The sequence below is a fragment of the Monomorium pharaonis genome, chromosome 6, assembly GCF_013373865.1.
Source record: "Monomorium pharaonis isolate MP-MQ-018 chromosome 6, ASM1337386v2, whole genome shotgun sequence".
Taxonomy (NCBI): domain Eukaryota; kingdom Metazoa; phylum Arthropoda; class Insecta; order Hymenoptera; family Formicidae; genus Monomorium; species Monomorium pharaonis.
In genome coordinates, this window is record NC_050472.1 from 22,239,183 (window position 1) to 22,262,184 (window position 23,002).

A 23,002-nucleotide genomic window follows, 5' to 3' on the forward strand; every position below is an offset into this window, starting at 1 on the left:
AACGATTGCACGCTACTTGTTTAACCTTTGTCGGGGTTGTTTAACGTAGTGCAAAATGTATCTCGCCACCTTGCCTCTGCTTCTGCAATTATACAAACGATTTGACATCATGGCACTTATCATAAACTATACAAACGATTGATTTAAAATATTTTTCTACATTCTGCGCGCGGTATTGATCGATTGCGAGTCAACAACGATATAATTCATCGAAGATATCATCGCGTCAGCGGCCAAGTGAAACTTACGAATTTGATACCTACACCGAATGCCGCTTTTTAGTGGGAAATGAGTAAGAACTTGATTTCAATTCAATAGCCCTTGCGATGAAAGCTCGTTCCATAGCTCAATGTGCTCAAAAGTTTTTGCTTCTCTTCCTCCTGCGATTTCTCCTATCTCTTTCTATTTCTCTTAAGTTTTTGCAACTAGTTGAATGCTTGCACGGAACAAAACGTAGAAAAAGGAGAGAATTTTTCGCACTAAAATAAGTAAAATTAAATCAATATAATTTATTAATAAAAAAAGGCAAATAATTTTTATCAAATTATTTAATACCTATTATCAAATAAAAAAATATATATATACATATACATTCAATATCTGATCCATATCTAATTTGAAGTGGATTTTCTTAATAAAAATCATGTCTCTTTTCGTCATTGATTAATATCAATTTAATGCGGATTATTAGCATATGAATACATTGCTCTCGCACCATACTCTTTAAAATAAAATCTCAAGCGTAATCCGATTTAATACGTTCATTTCGAGTAGTCTGATCGCGCTTGTTTCTTATCCATAACTCATCCAGAAAAGATTAAAATAGCCATATGGTTATCGAGGATATTAATTAATCTAAGAGATACGCTATACGCAAACGTAATGTAAGACTAAGCTTTTAATCGCGAACGACTATAATTTTACGCCGAAGGTTCGCTGGGTATAAAAATGTTCCTCTAAAGCATGAAGTGTCATAAATTGTCTCATAGCGCGCGATCCGCGAGAGCAGTTAATAAATCGAAATAATTATCTTCTATTTAATGTTTCCCTGAGGAATGTCTCGTTATTCATCCGCCGTATCCGCGTTCTTAAGCATCACGAAAATTCTCACGGCCTTCATGCGAGGTACCTTATGCGTCTTGCGCACCTATGCGTATCGTAGATAGCAATAGACACCGCAACAGGGGGCCTTTCGTTGCGGAGAGTAACTAGAAATATGTGAGTATAGTCTTCTCTAGGTGTATTAGCATAGTTATGCTGTTCCCCCGCGGTACTTTTCTACAGGCGTACAATGTAACAAAGTAGTAGTCGTAAAATCGACTTCATCCGTAACGCCGCGTGTCCTCCTTGTATACACACACACACACACACACACACACACACACACACACACACATACACACCGATAATTCTGTGCACATCTTTAAGAGCTGAGTTTGCATTACAATGCCGAAAGTAGAGTTTTGTTTAGCATGTCTCGAGCGACAAGTGAAGTTTTCTGCACTCTCCGTTCGCTTGGAAATTAAATGACGAAGACGATCGATAATAATGCCTTCCAAAGTTACATTTGCGACCTGATTTTCCAAATGCGAAAAAGAAGAAATGTAGGAAGGCTCATGTTCGCGTAACGTTATGATCGGGCAGATTCTGTAAAGTGAAAAACTTCGCGCAGATTCCATAAGATAAAGAATGAAAGTTCGGGATTATGTAAATGGTTTCTACGCCAGTCAACCTGGGAATTGTGTGCTCTGCGAAAACTTGAATCGATTATATTAATATGCATTCGCCATATATCATCAGCCCGTCCAGTATAATTTAAATATGTAGAGTAATTTTGCAATGCTGTCGAATGAGATAATTTTATTTGCGATCGCATCGGAAGCCGCAAATTGGGAATACATTTTGCAGAAGGTATTACTTAATTCCTTAATAAATGTAAGAAAGATAATTCGCATTATGCAAAGTGTAAAAGCCCTCGAACGAAATTCAAAATCGAACTGTAAGTTTTTCCAAGGCGCGCGGAAAAAGGCGAAAGAATCGAATCAATATAAGTGAAATTTCTAGGATGCATCTATCTTCTACATCTTGGTTTTTCCAAATGTTCTTTAACGCTTTCGCTTAATTTGACCGGCTAAAGATAGATGAGGCGACCGAAGGAACCGAATCAACCACGAGTAATACGATCTGTCGCGGCAGAAAAACAATCGCGTCACTTCACGTCTCGTGAGTCTTCCGGAGCCAGCCGCTTTCCGCGGCCTAATATTGATTTCGCATCGTCTCTGGCCGCGGTCTTTCTTCCGCCAGGAGCACACACCGGACGAAAATCACCAGGCGTACAGGGACGCGGCATACGAGCGAACGTGTATGCATGCATGCATGCATGCGCTGCATCCGATACGGCACGATGCGCGTCGCGTCACGTCGCGTCAAAAGGGTACCGCGCGATTTCCCTATGCTAATCGCTAAGGTGGTACAACCCGGTAAAATAACCGTCGGGAATAATGCCGTAGATTGGAAGGTCGAGTTAGCGCGCGCTTTCGCGAGAAACGGACAATATATCGTTGGGCTGGCCATTACGGAGGACCATTAAATAGTCGACACGCCGAGATAACGAGCATTAGCCACACAACTGCCACATTAGGTACCCTCTATACATACGGAAAATGCAACACGCGGCCATAGGCCGGAGCGTGCAACGCGTTTCCTCTTCCCGTCTCATGCAGAAAACACTTCGCTCGCCCATTCTTTTCGCGTGTCACGAATTAAGTATTTATTCTGGATTGACCGAATTAAAAAACGGATCGATCGGACGTCTATTTAAATTTTAATATTGTCTGACATATGCTTAATTTGAACATGAGATAAATGTCCCAGTGACCGGATATTATATTTAGAAACTTATTATTATTAATTTGAAATTTTTATATTTTTTTATAACACATTAAAATTTAAGTAAGATATTTTTAAAACTTTTTGGGAGACATGTATTTATCAAGTTAATATTTTTTCGTGTTTATTTTATAAGTAATAAAAATAAAAATTAAAGTATTTAGGACATTAAAGATAGACGTTTCAGATTGTACGGATATCAGTTTTGATGATTTTTATTATTTTTAAAATAATTTAATTTTTTTCATGAATTTGTACATTAATGTTTTATATTACATATTTCAGTCAATAGAATTAGATTACTTTATATCGTAAATTCTTGCAAAAATTTAACAATTTTAGATCTGCATTGTTACATGTTTGTTGCTGAAACATTTGTTTCATATCTCTTAATATTCATACATTAAATAAATTCGAGATATTGCCTATATATTTGCAATGCCAAAAATTTACTTTATAATTTCTCTAGAAATGAGCTTATTTCTAGAAATTGGTTTTTATTTTATACGTAACGTATATGAAGATACGAACATATATGAATACTAATTTTTAGAATTTTGTTGAAAGAATGGAGTTCTATTTCGATATTGAAAATAAAATTTATATACTCGACGATATTCAGAGAGCAAAACCATACGCTTATTGGAAAAAGACTTTGTTATAGCAGCTTGCTTTTCTCCCAAATGTTTCTCTGTTACTTTTAATTGGCCCTCAGCAGAGTGCACATCGTAATTACAAAGTCAAAGTGTACTAACATTGGTGGTATTTTCGAGCCAGTAAATTTTAAAATGGAATTTTATCATTTTTCGCGAAAAATCTTGAAACGTAGTCACAAATGGAAAACGTATCCAAGCCAAAGTATCTATATAAAACGCGCCCTAAAAAGAATATTCCTTAAGAGGCGGAACGTTTCCTTTTTCGACGGAGGATGTCGCGACTCCGGTTAGCTCCTTTGCCTCGTCTCATCTCCCAGAGCCTCCTTCTGTTCCATTACTAACGAAGAACATAAATGCCCGGGTTTCCTACGCTCCTCGCCCATTCGCATTTCTACACACATTCTCGCCGCAAAGAGTATTCTTTGGATTCTCAGTTGGCGGGACAAAGCATATCGCTGACCGTGCACATCGACAACTCCACGAAGAAGTGCTATATATTATTTCCTTTGTTCTCATCTCGCCGTTAATTTTCACGTGACTTCGGAAACAATTCGACCACAACTGGCTGTCACTGCGAAAAGCTTGGATCCACGCAGCGAGATGTATCCCGAGGTGTATCATCGGATAGGAAAAAAGATTAAAAGAGGAATACGGAGAATTGTGATGAAACAGAGATGTGGCTGAAGCGCCGCAAGGGCAATTCTGTTATCTTTCGTTTTCGTGTAATCAAAAGTAATGCAGCTCTACGACAAATCGTAAAAGCGCGCCAATTTTTTTTTTTTCTTTTCATCATGACGCGGCGCATAAACGTACAAGATTCCTCAAAGTCAATTTTCTACTAAACGAACAATTTGAATATTAAAACGATGTTAAACGCAAGGATAGAGTTCTCGATGCGCGTATATCCTCGCGCTTATTAAGCCTAAGATTACCGTGCATACAGAACGATTTCTTACCCGCTTATTTCAAGCGATACAGGAAACCAATAAGAAATATTCAGAAATATGATCGCGGTGCGTGTTCAGTGTCTATTAGCGCGTTGCTGAGATAATTGTTACCTATTTGACGTCTTCCCTTCCGCGACTCGCTTCAACTCGATCCGATGTCGCGGAGAAAAGTTATTCCAGGCCGCGAGCAAATACAGGATATCCAAGATATACTGCGAGAACTCTCCGAGTGGCCATAAATCACTCACGGGCACTCTCTCGGACTCGTACACTTACTTTCAACCAATGAAAGCGGGATAATAAGATTAATGCATGACGTGTGCAGGCGAAGCTAGGACAAACGTAATTTAAGGATGAATGGTTTGCTAAAAAGTTCGAGAAACGCACGTTATCGCCTAGGGGATCTCTCACGCAATTTTATCACGGAGTGTACATATCTTTTCTTACAGTATATACACAACGTAGCACACGATGCATGTAACGAGGATCGCGAAAGCTTTAAGGTCTTTAACATCAGTTGATAATTGGGCGGAAGGGGAATTCGGAAGAGGGAATCGTTCCTCACGACGACTTCAGTCGGTCCTGGTCGTAAGTTGTTTTTGCCACCGCTGCCGGATCTGCGGTCCGTAGCAATGAGAAAGAGCACCTCGTTAGTTTCAAATCGGTCAAGCGACCATTGAATCTAGCAAAGAGACGGAGCCCTCGTCCCAGCCAAATTCCGCAACAGACATCGACTTTTCAAGCGCTCATGCGGAATCCCTTCCTCTCCACGTGTGAGCGTTACAAAGGCGAGCTACAGGATAGTGGTTGCAAAGAGGATGGCTGATCGTTAGGTGTGCGCTTCCGAATGGCGGCGAAGTAGCGACGGGAAAAGGAAGAAAAAGGAGGAAAAACGGCAGGCAACCAGAAAAAGATGAAGGAGCCGAAAGAAGGAGGGAGAAAAAAAAGCAAAGGGAATGCCACGTCGATGTCGTGGATGATTGCACCGTAATCGGGTCTCCTACTTTCTCTCCCTTATCCTCCTCACCTCGCGTTATATACAGTCCCGGGGGAATCGTCGTCATTCCGCCCGTGGTTCTTATCACCTTAACGTACGGCCGCAGGACGACACGGTGAGGTAGCACGTTGTTACCGCGCGTACGCCGAATAACGGCCATCCCACGACATCGCCACGACCGCAAGAGCCATTAAAATGTAAATTGACCAGCGTTCGTTTGACTAAACAGTCATCAGAGACCCCCTTGCGCGGGTTAGTTCGTGCAGTAACGATTACTCTGTACACTCCACTTTCCGCCCTGGAAATTCTCCGCAAGGATAATCCGGGGAGCCAGGGTGTAGAGAACCCGAGAGAGAAACGCACCTATACGGCATATAGTATAATCACGTTGTTATCTCGCATAGTCCGACTAGAGTCTCTTGTTACTTGACGGAAATTTTTTCCCCGTGCCCGACGCAATGTACACACGTGTACGAATGAATACGCGTACGCATGATCGCTTGAATAATATTCGCTTCAGTTCCCCCTGCGTAATAGCAGCCACTTCCGGCTCGTAGAAGCGGCCGACATATATCGCAGATGCATCTCGTCCGTAATATATTCGCGGATACCCTCCTCGCGAGCGATCCTGGGCTCCCTTCCTTTCGCGGACATGGGCGCGATATCCTTTACGAATTACGGCAATTCAGCGAGGAGTAATGTTTTTCCGTCACGTCGCGAGCGCGCGCAGGCAGACCCGGACAATCGTGGACCCGTGGCAGGAATTCATGCAACATTCATCCTTCCACCGCGTCCACCGCGCCGCTTCCGCGTCTATTGTCAGCACATACGTTAAAGCAGCCACGCTGTGGCTGCTCTTCTCCATTCTCTTCTCGGCGTTATCTGTTCGAAGACATCCACGGGTGGTTGCGTTGGCGATAGCGCGCGAAAGGCGGACGTCGGAAGGATTAAGTCGTCGTTGCATTCGCGTATCATTAATCACGCGATAAGCGGGCACGCTAGAAAATCGTTAGCGGCCGCGGTGCTTCGGGTTTAGGCGTGGGCGTTACGATGGTACGTGCGATCTACGACGCCGGGCTTCAGATGAATTGTTCGAATCCCTGAGCGTTGGTTCTGCCTGGTGTAAAATATCTTATTATTATTACGCTCCGTCTTTCTCTGCGCATGCACGTCGTAAATAACAGTTCGATATCACGGACGGACTATCACGTGGTTTCCAATGCAATCTAATTCCAGATAAATCTCTGCATAGAAATCGTCATTTTTATAACGAAATGAATTATTACGCGTTTACGTTTGAGAGATGTACGATTTCACTCTTTTTTTTCCTCACTTGTGCCTTTCTATTTGTCATTGCGAACACGTGAAAATTTTCCGGAAATTTTGTTTCGCAATAAGTTTATACGTATTAATCTTATTAATGAATTCGGGCCAGAGAGATTATTACTCGCAATTAGATGCAATCTGAAGGAGTAAATTTTCTTTTTTAAACGAAATTGTACCCAATCAACTAACGCAAATTGACGGTTGCGCGGTCCTTGTAATAAAGAAAGTTTAGCAGTAAGCGATGACTAGCAACGATGAGGAGAAACGAGTTGTGTCGAGTGAGAAAGAGGAAGGAAGAGAAAGAGAGAGAGAGAGAGAGAGAGAGAGAGAGAGACCCAGAAAACAAGGAAGAAAAGAGTTAAGGGGAATAGGTTCGTTTTTGCTGATAAACGTTCTCCACGAACGTTAATTGCATTCCACGTGAATGCCCGCGATCGAGAGATTTGCCATGGTTGCCCCGGCGCGGCGCGGGGCCCGCCAAGGCATCGAGAGGAGCTTTGGTTGAAAGCGTGGTATGTCTGGCTCTTGAAATTCCTCAGGAGGGTAAAATTATGCGGAATGGCCGCGCGACGACGCGGCGCCCCGTTACGGTAGTAGTAGCCGTGATTACCGATTCAGGAGATTTTCAAGTTCCCCCCATCCCCCATCAGTTACGTTCGATATTCCAGCGGACGCGGACGCTCGTTAATTAGCCGGAACACCCCGCTATCGCATTCTTACGTTTAGTATTTCAATTAAACCGCCGCATCTTGCATATCGTGTTCTGTGATAATCAAGAACGGAGGGATTTGTGCCCGATGCGTAATATCATACAAGCAAAGAGGCAAAACGGCCCGTGCCGGTGCTCCTCCCGTTAATCCGCATTCTTTTCCTCCTCTCGCCTTTTTCTCAATCTCTGCAGCGCGCGCGTACGTGAGATAGTTGCCCGCGGTGCGCGAAATGTAAATAGGCGCATTTATTATAAACACAGCACACGGGAAAACAAAAATTATCATATACGCGATTACCATACTTACTTCTGAGCGGCATTAGTTTGGCCGCGAGTGCACCGTCGCGATTTTATAGATATTTTTACTAAAAGCCTCCTCCTCCTCCTCCTCCTCCTCCGCCGTGATATTCTCGTGAAGATACGGCGTGTCGCTGGCGTATTCCAGCGAATGGCAAAAAAGGAAGAATTTCCTGTGATGTTTAAGCGCGCATTAACCTGTCCTTCCATGCTGTCTCTTAAGAATACATCAGAGGAGAGCTTTACCGAGAAGTAAACGACAATGAGCGTTCGCTCGACGTAACGACGTGGGTGCAGCTGTAGAAAAAGGTAGCTATTGAGCGCGCGATGTAAGCTATATACAATAGATTCGCAGAAGGTACGGGATAATTTTGCAGAAATAACCAGCGGAAAAGTATGGTGATGCATAACGTAACGTTTAAAAGAAAAAAAAAATAGGCTGCGCGTATTACATTATGGCACGCACAGTTTGTAAATAATTATTAGCTACATCCTTTCTACGAAATATCTCAGTTTCAATCGAGCCCTACGACGTGTGTGATTCAATATTTCATCGAGATTATCATTTATGAGACTCTAAAGATCCCTTTTGTGAAATAATATCTTTTATAGCGTACGGCGTAAAAATAGCAGTGATATTCAAGCACACAGAAAAAGAGAGAGAGAGAGAGAGAGAGAGAGAGAGAGAGCGAGAGCGGCAAGAGGTATTTCACAGAGGATTTTCTTCAAACTGTGATTTACGAGCGTAAGGAATCAATGTCCATGGAATGGTCACTCCAGCGTATCTCCGATGCACCTTGAGCGTGCAAGGTGGTAGGTGCACTCTACCGCGGGCAACGCGGCGCGGCGGCAATCACAATCGCCCATACTCATCTCGGCGGGTTGAAACCCCCGCTGGGGAGATATCGCGCCACCCCCGTCGCCAGGGATCCCGCAGCCTCCTGGCAGCCGCTTGATGGCAGTGACAGCCTTCCAGGCAGCCGTTGCAATCGCGCCGGTGAGACCGCCACACACGATACGCAGACATCGTGAACACAACCGGTAGCTCCTGGACGACGATCATTTAGACTCGACGATCGGGAATCCAAGTAAATCATTCGCGCCTTCATATATCTTCTCTCGCCGTGCGTGAATCGCTCGTTCCTCCTCGCGACAGCGTAATTGTATTCGACGTAGCGCTGTTCTATTTGCTAAATCGGGCCACGGCTCGACGGGCATCTCTACGCACGGGCAGCGGCGATGAAAGTCCTCCGGCTGTAATTACCGTGACGCGGAAATTCTCGGCGAAAAGGTGGATGCGCGTCGCGGGACGTGAAAAAGTCGGGACATACGTCGAAAACACGGATACGCGCTTTCGGCGTTAGTAGATGCCGAGGCTAACAAACCGGCTCGTTTAAAACATGCTTGGGCGGCATGCACGTTTGAAGGGACGTTTACTTTCGTGACTGACGGCATGCGAATTTCTCTCTCTCCCTCTCTGTCTCCCTTTTTTCTTTCGCTTTCTCTCTCTCTCTCTCTCTCTCTCTCTCTCTCTCTCTCTCTCTCTCTCTCTCTCTCTTTCTCTCTTTTAACTCTTCGTCATTCCGCGCGACCTCACCCCACGTCGCGTCATTTTCCGTCACGGTTCGCACACCGTCGTCGGCAAAGGGATGTCGTTACCGCGAGAGATAGGGACGCGCATGCAACACGGAAGACCGACCATTAAATTATATCCCCCTGAGATTGGTGTGCGTATACGTGTGTATAGGTGTTGCGCTTAGCAGCACCGACGACTACGCTTCTGCCGACCGCGCAATTCTCGCATGCTAGCGCGCGCGCGCGCGCGGAGCGACTTAGGGAGAATTACGACCAAGATAGCAATGAGAGAGATACGACTTTATATCGCGTCGTACACGTGCGTCTTTCGTACCTGCAGAGTCTCTCTGCAGCACGAGATACGAACGTCGCTTGTTCTCATTCACTCCTCTCCCTCATCTGGCGCATCACGCTGGCGCGCGGCATTTTTCGGTAATAAAGTAATCCAGAATAGAAACGGCAATTCATGCATTATAATATCGGGAGGGAATGATACAACGTACCCCTTTCAATTTCCCATTGATACAGGCGCCTTTAGCGAAACAAGTTGCTCGCGCCGCGCCGGTTCCCCATAATCGACGTGCATATTAATAGCGGCCTTGGCTATCAAGCTGTCGTTAACAAGGACTGTTACGAGAGCTTCCGATAGAAAGGTATTCCGCGATAAGCATGAGGCATGACCATGTCCCCGGTATTGCTCAGCAATTCCCTTTCTGCTCCACTTTATCTTTCCTCCGCGCGCGCATAGTCGCGACGGCGACGATGGTGGCATTAAACTCCCCCCTTGCCCCTCCTCTCACCAGACCATCCTCTCATTCAATTCCTTCGTGTCTGCAGGTCGGTTGTGCGATTTGCATATGCAAATGGCATGATATAAGTAATTAATTCGCAATCAGAGCGGTATTACCGTTTCGTTATATATCGCATAGATAGATACCGCAATTCATTAGTCGTGGCGATATTTATTAATTGGAATTGCGAACGTAGGTGGACATTTACGATTAAGAATTCAGTCCTCGCTATCGATTACCGCAGCACGTCTCTCTCTCTCTCTCTCTTTCTCTCTCTCGCCCCGATATCAAACTAAAGTTGGCCAATGCGGCAGCAAGCTAGTGTCCTTGTCTCTCGACGTAAAACGCAGAGAAACTCGGCTACTAAATTAGTAGATAAATTAGCGAACTGTCGTGTCTTGTTGCTTTTATCGCGGCGGTTGGATTCGTACGCGACTTGGATTCGAATCTGTGATTCTGCGAGCTCCATAACGCTTTCCCCACGAGGAAAAAAGGCTCACGGGGTCGCGCGCGCTCGAACTTTCGACAAAACGCGTCGAGTCTCGTGGTGTTTAATCGTCGCGAAACCAGAAAGGCAAGCCATGAAACTCGTGAAATAGCACCTGTTACATCCCATCTTTGTTGATCGACCACGGTGCCAGCTGGGCCACCCCGACATTCCTCCACATTAACTTTATCAAAATTATATCACGCTACACACACGCAGAACTCGACGCGGCAAACCGCGATAATCGCGCGCTTACATAAAACTCTCTCTCTCTCTCTCTCTCTCGCTCTCTCTCTCACTCTGTGTGTGTGTGTGTGTGTGTGTGTGTGTGTGTGTGTGTGTGTGTGTGTGTGTGTGTTTGTTTGTGTGTGTGTCATGGAAACGTCTATTTGGCAAATGCATCTGCACAGCGCCCACCTTCACGTTTCCCAATCTCCGATGGAACAAGTTTCACCGTCTTCCACCCAGTAAGCCGACCGTCCTATTCTTAGATGTATCGAGATTTCTCCGAAACTCCTCTGCCGAAGGTACAAAGGCGCGCTGCCATTATCGGGATTAACGCCGGTCTGAAATTTCGTTTCCGCTCGTCAGGGACTAACTGCGTCAACCTGAGACAATACGCTATTCGATCGTGTTTACGTTTCCTAGCAAACAAGTTTACTTCAGAAAACGACGAGAGATGTGGAGCGTCGGAGTCTCAATCGGTGGAAAATAGAGAAATGCTGGATAGCGAGCCTTATATTGTTACGTTCCGTTCATGAGACGATTTTAATTCGGATTTATAAGCGTTGCTGAACGCAATCGTTATATTGCAAAACGGAAAAGGGATATGTACAACATATATGTATGGACCGTAATTTCGTTCGCAACGAAAAGCGAATTCAATATACACGTCACGATTACTCTCTTCGCGTTGCGCGGCCCGTAAATCATTCGTAGGAGACAATCTGTTTCTACGGCAATCAAATTATTTAATCATACCGCGAATAACGTTCCCGAACGTCATTGTAACTTCCATTATTCCATTGCAGTAATAATCTTCTATTACCAACATTGTAGACGTCGCGTAGCTTTGCATCATGTCGAGGGAAATGGAAATCCTCATAACCAAGTAACTTTTTAATATTGTACGGTATTATATTTCCCGGCGGAGTTAAAACGCTCTCTTTCCGCATAGAGAGGACAATATATATCTCAGGATGTAGATATACACGCTCGGTCGGACCGAAGAAAACAAAAACTATATGCGAGCGCGTCGCATTTGCTGCGTGTTGGGAACAAATCCCGGGGCCTGTTTAATTTCGCGTATTTACTTCTTCACCGACGACGCCCTAACGACGGGCTTGCATCCTGTGAAAGCCGCGCGATCGCGACGACAGCTTGAGAAAGCGCGCGGCAACGTACCCGTAAACGATGTCTCGTTTTGCTCCGGTGGATAACTCGTCGACGAGCGAGTTCCGGTACTTTCTCCTTCTCTCTTTTCAACCCCACGTGTCTATCGCGCCATCGGAGGAGAGAGAGAGAGAGAGAAAGAGAGACGCAAAGAAAAGAGGAGCGGGAAAAGCGGATAAAGAAAAGAAATGAAAAGGCTGCGCGAGGATTGAGCAAAGCGGGAAGAAGAAGATAGACGACGATAGAAGGAATCGCGAGAGTGGGAAAGTGCGATATCGGACGAGAACATCGAGAGTAAACGGACGGCCACTCGTGGTGGTGCACTTTGTCGAAGAAGGGTTGGTGGGGGATGCGCGGCTGGCAGTGTGGGTTATGTATTGGCACATGTACGTAATTGTGGCCATTTGTCGAGAAAGCGAGAGGCTGGAGGAAACTCGGATGGCGGATGGAGAGAGGCAGTCATAAGGGTGAGGACAAAGGGGGGGAGGAGAGAGAGAGAGAGAGAGAGAGAGAGAGAATTTCGAGTTGTGGAGAGGACGTCTCGCCTCGCAGTCGCGGCTGAACGTGCAATGCATCACGGGATTGCGTAGACGACGTATATCTCCAAGTGATAGTAAGCGGAGGTACAGAGGGTGGCAGACTGAGATTTGCCCCCGGCAGCTACCTAAACGCTTGCCGAAATCTTCTCACTCCGGATCCCTATCTATCCGTCCGTTCCCTTTTCCGCTGTCCCTTCGCATTAAGCTCTTGCCTTTCATTAGATGGACGTCAATAACTCACTTTAATTTTAATCGCGAGGGGTGAATAAATCTGTGTAAGCATTTTCTTGCTACATTGTGAAATAAAATATGATAAACATAGGCGATTTCCACGTGGAAATCGTATAGAATTATGTGCGGTCATTAGCATTTGGCATTATGAAAATCGTATTCCCTGGTAATTTACATTGCAATCATGGTATTACGAAGCTCTCTCTCTCTCTCTCTCTCTCTCTCTCTCTCTCTCTCATCTCTCCTCTCTGTTCTTTTCCGTGAAGAGGATAAATGTTATTATTAATGGTATAATGACTGCATTAATCATTCAATAATCTAGATCACAGCAACCACGAGGTAATTAAACGTAAAAACTCACTAGATATAAATATCATTCTCACTTCTCTTTATAAATGCTTGAAAAAAACCCCCTTACAGTTTGCATAAGTAAAATATAAATTATATGGAATTTCACATGTGTTATTACTACTCTGACACATGATTGTTTTGTTAAACGATATACGATTAACCGCCGTGAAAAATATTCTTCGCGAAATTCCTTGCTCAATCGCGCATACAGTTTACGTAATAAAAAGCCGCCGTGTACCGCGAGTATCTCGTTGATGTATGTTTATGAATAATACGCAGGATTTCCCTCCAATGTTTCGTATATACACAATATAAAGCTGATTAGTTCGTTCCGAGAGCGCGAGGCTAAATAATGTTGCCAGATATGACCCTGCCGCGACGGCGCGGCGTGCACGAAGCGTGCATGAATTGCCGCGCCGGTTTTTACGCAACGATCATTAATATCGCCGCTTATCCGAGTCTGGTGGGATTACCCCGGCGTTGCGGGTCAACGGGCCAGGGCAGCGCGGGCAGTTACAAAAGAGTAATGCAAATTAGCTTGGTCTTTTTTTACCAGCCGCTGATACTTCGTCGTGTACGTCATACGCGACACGCCCAAATGCCGCATTATACATTTCGTTATCGGACATTGCATATTTCGCCGACGGATTTTGTGCCGCTTCCTCGTTTACTCATTACCGCTGACCGCGGGTCAGTGAATCGATTTAAAATTTTACAGTGGATATTATAGAACTTCTTTCATTCAATTTGTGATTCTTACAAATTGTTTACAATCTCTTCCTTTTAAATAAGTTTTTCAACAATTTGTTTTCTACTCTGTTTTTCCATTACACACGCTTTAAATCAAGGTTTTGTTGGATATTAAAATTTTATACGGAACAAAACGTAAAACTTGTTTTACATCTCGTTTCGTGTCATAAATGCACATGTTGAAATTTCATTTCGGTAGAAAATTACTTTATTTCGGTATATTGATGTGCGTGGAAAATAGAAGTTTATTCCAAGATTGAATGAAGAATAACGACGAAAAAACCTAATCTATATCTTTTCGTCCAGTGGATCGGCATTAACGATGCAATCAAAATACCTTCAGCGCAGTTCTCTGTCAGTCGATGTTCATTCGATGAGTTAAAAAAAAAACAGCATTTGTGCGCTCGTATCAGTCGGGCGAAAAGCTTCGGCTCCTCCGGCAAGAGGCAGAAATTGTTTTTACGATTGACGTCTTTCAATATAGGGGGTATGTATACATATGTACCGCCCTCTTTCTCTCGCTCCTTTCGAGGGCACCCTCTTCGGGTTGTCTTCGGAACGGAGGTCTCCGCGGCAGACGCGCGGACGAAGAATAATTTGAGATTCATCGAGATGCAGCGGGGCGAACCGCTTGTAATTCTTTTCCACCATCACCAACGACGCCGTGGCGCTCACCCTCTACGTCTGCGCCCCCTTCGTACCGGCTTGATCCGGCCTGTCTTTTTTTGTCTCGCCATTTGTTCGGAATAGTACGGCGTGGAAGTGCGGAAAGAGAATTACGATAGAGCGACAATACGGAGACAGGAGGAGAGAGTGTCAGGCACGGGGGATAAAGGGAGCGCGAGCCGAAGGGAAAAGAGATGGACGGAATGTCGTCCCGTCGCAGTTAACTTCGCATTTAACATCTGCCTGGAAGGTTAAAATTTCCCTCGAGGTTTACTCCAAGTTGTACGAGACGAGCGCCGGATATCTTTTGTCCCGAATCGAGGAAAGAAAATCAGGGGAGGCTTTATCGTCGCGCAATAGACTTTCGGCTTACTCGTATCTCTCCTTGTCTCTCGCGCCGTAGCGCCGAATCTTCAGCCGACTCGCGCTGCTCTGTTGCAGGTAACAGGAAATTCCAGTTGTGAAACAGAGAAAAACCTGTCGAATACCGATGTTCCTTCTAACACATCCTCACCTAATAAGATTTCTTTTATCTCTTTGGAAACGACTTCTTTTCAATCAAAATTAAGCAAGTGTTTTTATTCACGAATTGGAAAGGAAGTTTAGGAAGTTTCTTCGCGAATTAAATTATAAACAACACATTCCTTTATATTAATTAATTCGTAGTTATAGTACTAAGTATTAAGTAACTTCGACTAAACATTTCAATCTTGGTTACAGAAATACGTCAAATATTAAAAATCGTGGGAAAAAATTTAATTAAATTCCTGCCAAGGAAAATTAACCTTAAATTGGCCGGGCAAACGATAAATGGGATGAGTTCGAAACACGGGTGTGTATACGTGCTTTTACCCCTTTGTCCATTAATTATTTACCACGGGAGATACCGACTCGCCTATCCGAACTAAACTTTGAGGGGTCCGGACTTTAGTGGCCGTATCTCTCCTCGCGTTTCTCTCTAAGTAGAGGGCTCTCGACGATAATGCCACCCAAGAAGTTAGCCTGACGATATACGGCGAGCAAGATGTTTTACGAAACGAGAAGGTTACTCTTCGGCTACCTCATAAGTATAGCCACCCCAAAAGTATCCCCCATAAAATTCGGAATCGATGCGGGACGAACCAAGGATGCTCCGCGAGCAAATTTTCACAAATAGCACAACCCGTTTTTACTTTCCCTCCATATGAAAAAGAAAAAAAAAAACAAATTGGGTTTAAATTATGTACTTCTTCCCACTTTCCGTAGTACATTATTCATTGCGGGTAAAACAATAAATCTTGTTGCTTTGTAAATCAACATAATTATTATAATGTCAACCTGTCCGTAGAACAGACAGATACGTTTCTCATAGTATAAACGTCCATTATAAAATAACATAAACAATCTTATAAAAATTTACAACCTTTCGTCGCGCGTGATTATTTTTGCTTCTAAACAAACCGATATAAAAAATAATTATCGGCTTGGAAATAATTATCTTCTTCATAATAAGCTCTCGTATTATTAATAACACGAGATGAACTTTACAAAGTCCACTTGAAAAACTGCGTGGTATACTGTGGCTTTTGTAAGAATGATTGGCATACTCCATCATCGTTAGCGACACACTACTGTGTTCGTTGCAACTTACTGCAACTCGTTAGCTACGATTTCAACGTTGTTTTTATAATAACCAGTATATTTCCAACTCAGTAGCATCACTGTAACCTTTCTTACGCCATCCCGGCAACGAGCTTTGAAGCGAGCCTTTCTTAATAGTTTTTGCGCGTCAGCGATAATGAGACGCTGTTTCCAACGTGGCGTGATTCGATATCTTCATCAGCAGAGCGCTGAACGAGAAATCTTTCGAAGAGCGTATATAATCAACGAGGTGCAATCAGTGAACGGATTAAAAATAATTTTGCAATAAAAGCGATTGTTTGAATCTACATATAAAATGAATAATAAACGCCGATTGCACCGGCGAGGCGACGAGAGCTGGGGGGGGGGAGGGCGTGCGCCATCGGACAATTATTGTGCTTGAATCACGAACAATTGAACCGAAACTTGTTGATTTAACGAGCAAACATTCATCCACACATACATATATTTGATGCACCAGCGCCGTGAAACAAAGCTGGCCGACGCATTTTTCGTGACCCATTCACTTCGCGTCGACAATTTTACCGCGGGGCATTGTCGCGGGCATCGCGGCGCGCAACGCTCGTATTCGCACCCCTCTTCCGCGATAGCGTTCGATTCGCGACGCACCGAGGGCACGCGGAGGGACGGAATACGTAAGGACGGAGGAGGGCACATCGATAATCGCGGCGGGAGGGGGGGGAAGGAGGGGGCTACAGACGGGCGCCGTCGATTCGATTATATTCTCGACCGAGCCGCGGGGTTTATCGCGCCCGACCGCATAAGGCCGCGGTGATTTTTCGACTTCGTCTCCGCCCGGCGGAACCTCCGGGGAATATTGAAATCATAACCGTGGCACCCATGAATATTATTCAGGTCTTAAGGCAATATAATCCGAAATCGATGGAGCGACGTGGAATAAATTTGGCGGTCTCTCTCTCTACGACGCGGGTGCCCGGGAGTTGCGGAAACAGGGCTTTCGCCTCCCCCCCTTGCATCCTCCCTGCCGCGATGGTCCAAGTGGCAGTCCGAGGACAAACTTCGGTTCGATGACGATGCCGATCGCGCACCTGAGCACGTCGCGGCGGAAACTCCTGGTTGCCTTTTCATCCCCCTTTCTTACCCCCCCCCCCTTAGTTTCTTCCGCTCCTTTCTTCCGGAAGGAGAAAAGGATTGGTAATGACTTCGATGTCTCGGAAACTATGCCGTGGATTATCCGGGAGATTGTTCAACGCGGGGAATATCCGATCCTGGATTATAGAGCGGCCGCGGAGGTGAAGACGTGATCGCGAGACACAAAAGATTGGAGCCGCAATTTTATAATACCTGGATTCCCGTTTTTTTCCGAGGCACGTTGAACATGCGTCCGCGCTGCGTCGAGCGGACGCGAATGAAGCGGACGAAGGAAGTTGCGGTCGCGTCAAGAATGCGACCGCACATGGTTGGATAATGGATACGGTACGTCATTCTATATGTCTTTACCTCCGTCAATTTGCAAAATTATAGGTTCGTAAACAGGATTGTTATTAACCCTCTGTCTACACGTCTATTTTTAGGCACTTTAGGTATACATGATAGGATCATTAGCGTTAGAATTTGAGTTATTCAATAACTTGAGCATAAAGTTTTTAATGTCAATGAATGTACAAATTGAAAGCTTATTGCATTTACACGTGTTACATAAATTTTATTGTTAAAATAGTGCTGCAAAAACTTAAAATTAATCGTAAGAAACACATATATATTATTTATAATATTCTGTCCAAATATATGATAATGTTCGTTGCATGTCATCTCGAAATTACTGCACTCAAAATTTAATTTTTTCAATATGTCGAACTCGCTTCAATATTTAGAAAAAATAGTTGAAAATAAAAAATCTACAGGTAAAATAATATTTATTTCATACACGATAGGGTCACGCGTATCCAAAGTAATTTTCTGAAACGTTCCAGTTTAAGTTCGTGCTCGAACTAAAGTCGGCAACCAGTCCTGTTCCCTAGATGCCAAACTTTTTTAGGAAGGGAACAAAAACCGTTGTTTATCCCGGTTCGAAGTATTTCAAACAAAAATGCGATGGACCACTCGTGTCAAAACGCGTAGACAGAGAGAAAGAAAGAGAGAGGGAGAGAGAGAGAGAGAGAGAGAGAATTCTCGTTCGAAAAAATCGCCGCTTCTAACGACAAAATTAAATGACAAACTTAGGATTATCATAATCATTACGTAAACTATTTATGATTTAACTTTTGAACACATTACGTGACAAGCACGTCGTATTTTCTAACTGTTAGGCTATCTAATATTAAGTTACATTAGGTACGCATAAGATGCTGCGTTCTTAAAGTCATAAGTCATAAATCAACTATCCGTATGTAACGTCCCGTTATTCCGACTGAGCTCTACTGAACGCTTCAAACGCAAGAAAAATCGTGATACGATGAATAGGTATATAGAGGGAAAAAATGAAATAAAAAATATGATAAAATATTCTGTTGACTGAACTCCATGTACCGTATGCAATAAAACACTATCAGTTCCCACTGATATCTACGAAGTCGGAAAACAAATATTTACAGGGCAATATTGTACGGTGTCTGTTATCAGCGCATACACACATACGCAATGCGCAGAATCGAGATAAATATTTTTGTGACCACGTATGTAATTCTGTCATTCCATGATTCAGATCTTCTATCATGTCCGGAACTTGCATCGATTTTCAAAACTGATAAATAAATCCACGCTACTCGGCGAAAGAAATTTATTCGCAAATGCATTTCTTTTAGAACGTCCATTAACTTGTATGTTTCGGGAAATCATCGCGCCGCAGGCTAATCGAGATAAATTATCAAGGTACGTTAACCAATTCGTGTAATTCTATTGAGCAGGAATTTCATAGATTCAAATGCCAATCGATCATAAACGTCAATGTATCGCATACCGTTTATATGGCGCTTGAAACGTTAATGTAAACGTCACTCCATCATCCAGATGTCCATAATTATGGATGAGTAGACGTACGATTTGTCGGGGGCTGTTATTCAAGCCGTTAGATCGTGCTCAGCGCTCGGATAAAATTTCACAAAACCCCGGGGAAAGCTATTATCTTTCGTATCTTCCGTTTCGACACGCCGCGTATTATTCGATATTCGCGGTGCCGGCATGCGGCGGTAGGCGTGGAAGCAGGAAATGAGAATGAACCGAGGATGCGACACTCCTCTCTTAACGTTTTCTTAATTGTCCCACGCTCGGCCCCGTTTAGTTATTATTAACTATTATTACGATGCAGCGGAAAGCAATTATGACGGCCGGACGTGGACCTCGTGCCGTGTGTCTCCGCTGGAAGTGAAACCTGGTTCGGCGGATTCGTTCGCGCGTAGGTGTTTCCTTTATAACTTGCTTTCCGGGATTAGCGCGAATGACGACCGAGGGACAACCTACAACTGCATATGCGTCCTCGCCGCATGTTTCTACCGTGAGACGACAGACGACTGAAGCTGACTATATTTTCCTCTTTCGCTACTCAACCCTTCGTTGCGTTTGATGGCTTATATATTCTATTTACGAAGATGGTTTATATCTGAACACTTGCTTAATTGCTTTAAAATAATAATAATAATAATGAAATAACAAAAATCGATTTACGCATTTCCAGTACCTCCTCCTTAATTATAATAATTATATATATTTCTTACAGTACAAATTGCGTTCAAAATTATCGCAAAGAAACTTAAGGAAACTTTCCGCTTGAATTTCAGATCTGCTAATTACATCAATGCTACGAAGCAGTGTGAACTTTCGGATATGGATAGGCTGACGGTTGCGGGCTCGAGCGCTTTCCAGGCAGCGAAGGGAGTGGATTACTTGGAAAACCACTGCGTGGAGGAGCCAGTGAAACTTTGCGAATTTAAGAAGCTGACCGGCCGTATACTGAAGACCGTGGATTCCGTTTACCAAGACGTCGGCACGGCCGACGAATGCCGTGAATTGTGTCTGAACTCGCCGTTCCGTTGCCACTCCTACGATTACGGTGACACCGGTGACATGGTCTGCCGTCTCAGCCATCATTCCCGTGCCACTCTCTCCGACATTCAGGTGAGACAAAAAAAATTCAATCTCCTTGGTGATTTTAAATAATACGCGGCAAACACACGCGGTGAACACTGCCGCGAGTTTAAGCTTAGGAGAAAAAACGTTCGCGAATTAAATTTCCCCGAGCAACTGAGATTGTTGCTACGCTGCGAGAAATCGACATTGTCGTGTTCCGATTTACTTGCTGAGCTTGCCGTATGCGGTTTAATTCATCGGGAATGTTTAAAATAGTGTGCTGTGCAGAGCTTTGCGACCACCCGCGTCGCTTCGCCCGCTGCATCGCAGTGCGGATTCTTGAAAGGGCCAGTGGGGATTTTCTATAAATGCGATTACGTCACACACGCGCAAACCAGGTTGAACAATCCGCCGAGGGCGCATTCGTGGAAAATCGAGTTTCCATCGCAGACGCTTTCCCTATCGAACTTGCGGGTAACACTCGAGCTCAGCCGAATGTGAATCGCATTCGGTATACCGAGAGAGAGAATCAAAAGAAAAATTTAGCGACCACCAATTCGTCGGGTGTCCGATTATCCGCGTCTTTTTACACCCTGCGATACATAGAGCGACAAATACGGGAACAAATACTAACGCCAAGAATTAAACAATTGCTTGTATACGAATGATTGTTGTAGTGGAATATTTAAACAGCGCCAAGCGAATCGGAATATCATTTCGACGTATGCAGTATGGATGACCATACGGGTTTCATGCACGATCATTTACTCGGAGATGAGCAAATAATATGTATAATGGCAAGATGATCGTGTGCGTGGGATCTGTAACGGGCTCCATGGGTCGTTACGCAAGCACATCAGTGGCATCTCTACAAATATACAAATTATTAACTGTGGAGATAGCGCGAAACGTCAAGAGTATTTATCAGCGTAATATTCGCGATTAATTTGTTTCAGCGAAGAGGACCATCAAGCCTCGAACGAGAAGCGATAAATAGCGCCATATAAAGGGATTTCGAATAATTCTTTGAAAGTGACAAGCGCGTGAATCAGAGCGGATTATCATTCTGCCCGATATAAATGAAAATGCACGCGAATACATCGCATGTATATATCATTGATAATTATTGGTTTTTGACGTGTCGTAACGAATAAATTGGAACGCTCGCGACGCTTCAGATGTTGAGAATAAAGAATATACAGTTAATTATTTATACAAATAAAATTATATATTATTATTTCACGTAATATTCCATCGGGAATGAAAATCAATTCGATAAAATGGAAATTCAACGTAATAACTTTGAGATGCAAAAATTTTAGTTAAAAAAAGCTTTGACGGTATTTTCCGTGCAAATTACAGATTTCACACGCTAGTTCATTTTGACTTGCGTGTTGTCGAATATTGGTAATATAATTGCTATGTGAACTATATCACCGAGGATCCAGTGTACTGTACGTTGCGTTGTAGTGGAATTTCGATGTACTCTTTTTCGTTCGTTGTTCGATTCTCGTCATAAATTCTCTGAAAGTTTTTTGTGTAAGCCCGATGCAAGCTATCAAAATCTCCCAACCATGGTGAAGCGGGCAAAATAGAAGAGTGATCAATAAATCGCGGGGGTAGCTTCGCGAAGTTTAATTGCGAAATATCCGTACTTTGCGTATTTGCGAATTTATCACTGCCGACCGCTATAATTCCTTTAAATTAATACCACGACAAATCGCATTAACGCACGATACACGATACACGATACACCGGACGGGGGGCGCACTCAGTGGGAGCGATGAATAACGGCCCGAAAACAAACAATAATTTCAGGAACCATACCTCGATGTACCGGAAGCGTCCACGTACGAGCTGAGCTCCTGCTACAATGTGACCATCGACTGCCGCGCCGGCGATATGGTGACCAGAATTCAGACGAGCAAGCTCTTCTACGGCAAGGTGTACGCGAAGGGCTCGCCCAATTCGTGCGTGCAGGACGTTAAGGGCGCGCTCGAGTTTGAGCTTCGCATGGCATACGACGATCTCGAGTGTAACATAAGGCAGCAGGGTCTCGGCCGGTACCTTAACGACGTCATCATCCAGCATCACGACACCATTGTCACCAGCTCCGATCTCGGGCTGGCTGTGACTTGCCAGTACGACCTCACTAACAAGACCGTGTCCAACGAGGTCGATCTCGGTGTACACGGCGACATCACGCCCGCTCTGTCGGAGGAGGTGATCGTCGACTCGCCGAACGTCGCCATGAAGATTACCGATCGCAGCGGGAACGAGGCCGTCCCGTCGGCCGAAGTCGGTGATCCCCTGGCGCTCAAATTCGAGATCCTCGACCCCAACAGCCCGTACGAGATCTTCGTCCGCGAGCTGGTCGCCATGGACGGTGTCGACTCTAGTGAGATTATTTTGATCGACTCGGACGGCTGTCCCACCGACCACGTCATCATGGGACCGCTTTACAAATCGGTCAACACTGGCAAGGTAAGTTCCAGCATGCCATGCAATTTCGCCATTTTAATAAAAGTTCAACGTTTAATTAAACTCGTGAAGAAAAAAAAAGGGAAGCCACCGATAGTAGTATCAAAAGATAAATCATCACTAATTGTAAGTAGGGCAGACAAACGGAAGCTTTTCCCTCGCGGACAATTACATCTTCCTTCTGGATTTTCTTACTTTAATGTAGCGCTGCAGCGATGGGAAATTATTTCTAAGGAAATGAATGTAGTCGG

The 23,002-nt window shown here is 44.2% G+C and overlaps 2 protein-coding genes across 6 annotated transcripts in view; one reads left to right on the plus strand and one right to left on the minus strand.

The window, feature by feature from the left end:
* LOC105832555 (autophagy-related protein 16-1) overlaps positions 1-23,002 on the minus strand; it is a 413,425-nt gene that overhangs the window by 208,164 nt on the left and 182,259 nt on the right. The gene's annotated exons all lie outside the window — the stretch shown is intronic.
* LOC105830302 overlaps positions 1-23,002 on the plus strand; it is an 87,047-nt gene that overhangs the window by 52,166 nt on the left and 11,879 nt on the right. For both annotated transcript variants that reach the window (XM_028190728.2, XM_036288131.1), the window contains 2 exons: positions 19,982-20,318; positions 22,089-22,754. In XM_028190728.2, coding sequence (XP_028046529.1) covers positions 19,982-20,318; positions 22,089-22,754 — 1,003 coding nt within the window. The remainder of the gene's footprint in view (positions 1-19,981; positions 20,319-22,088; positions 22,755-23,002) is intronic.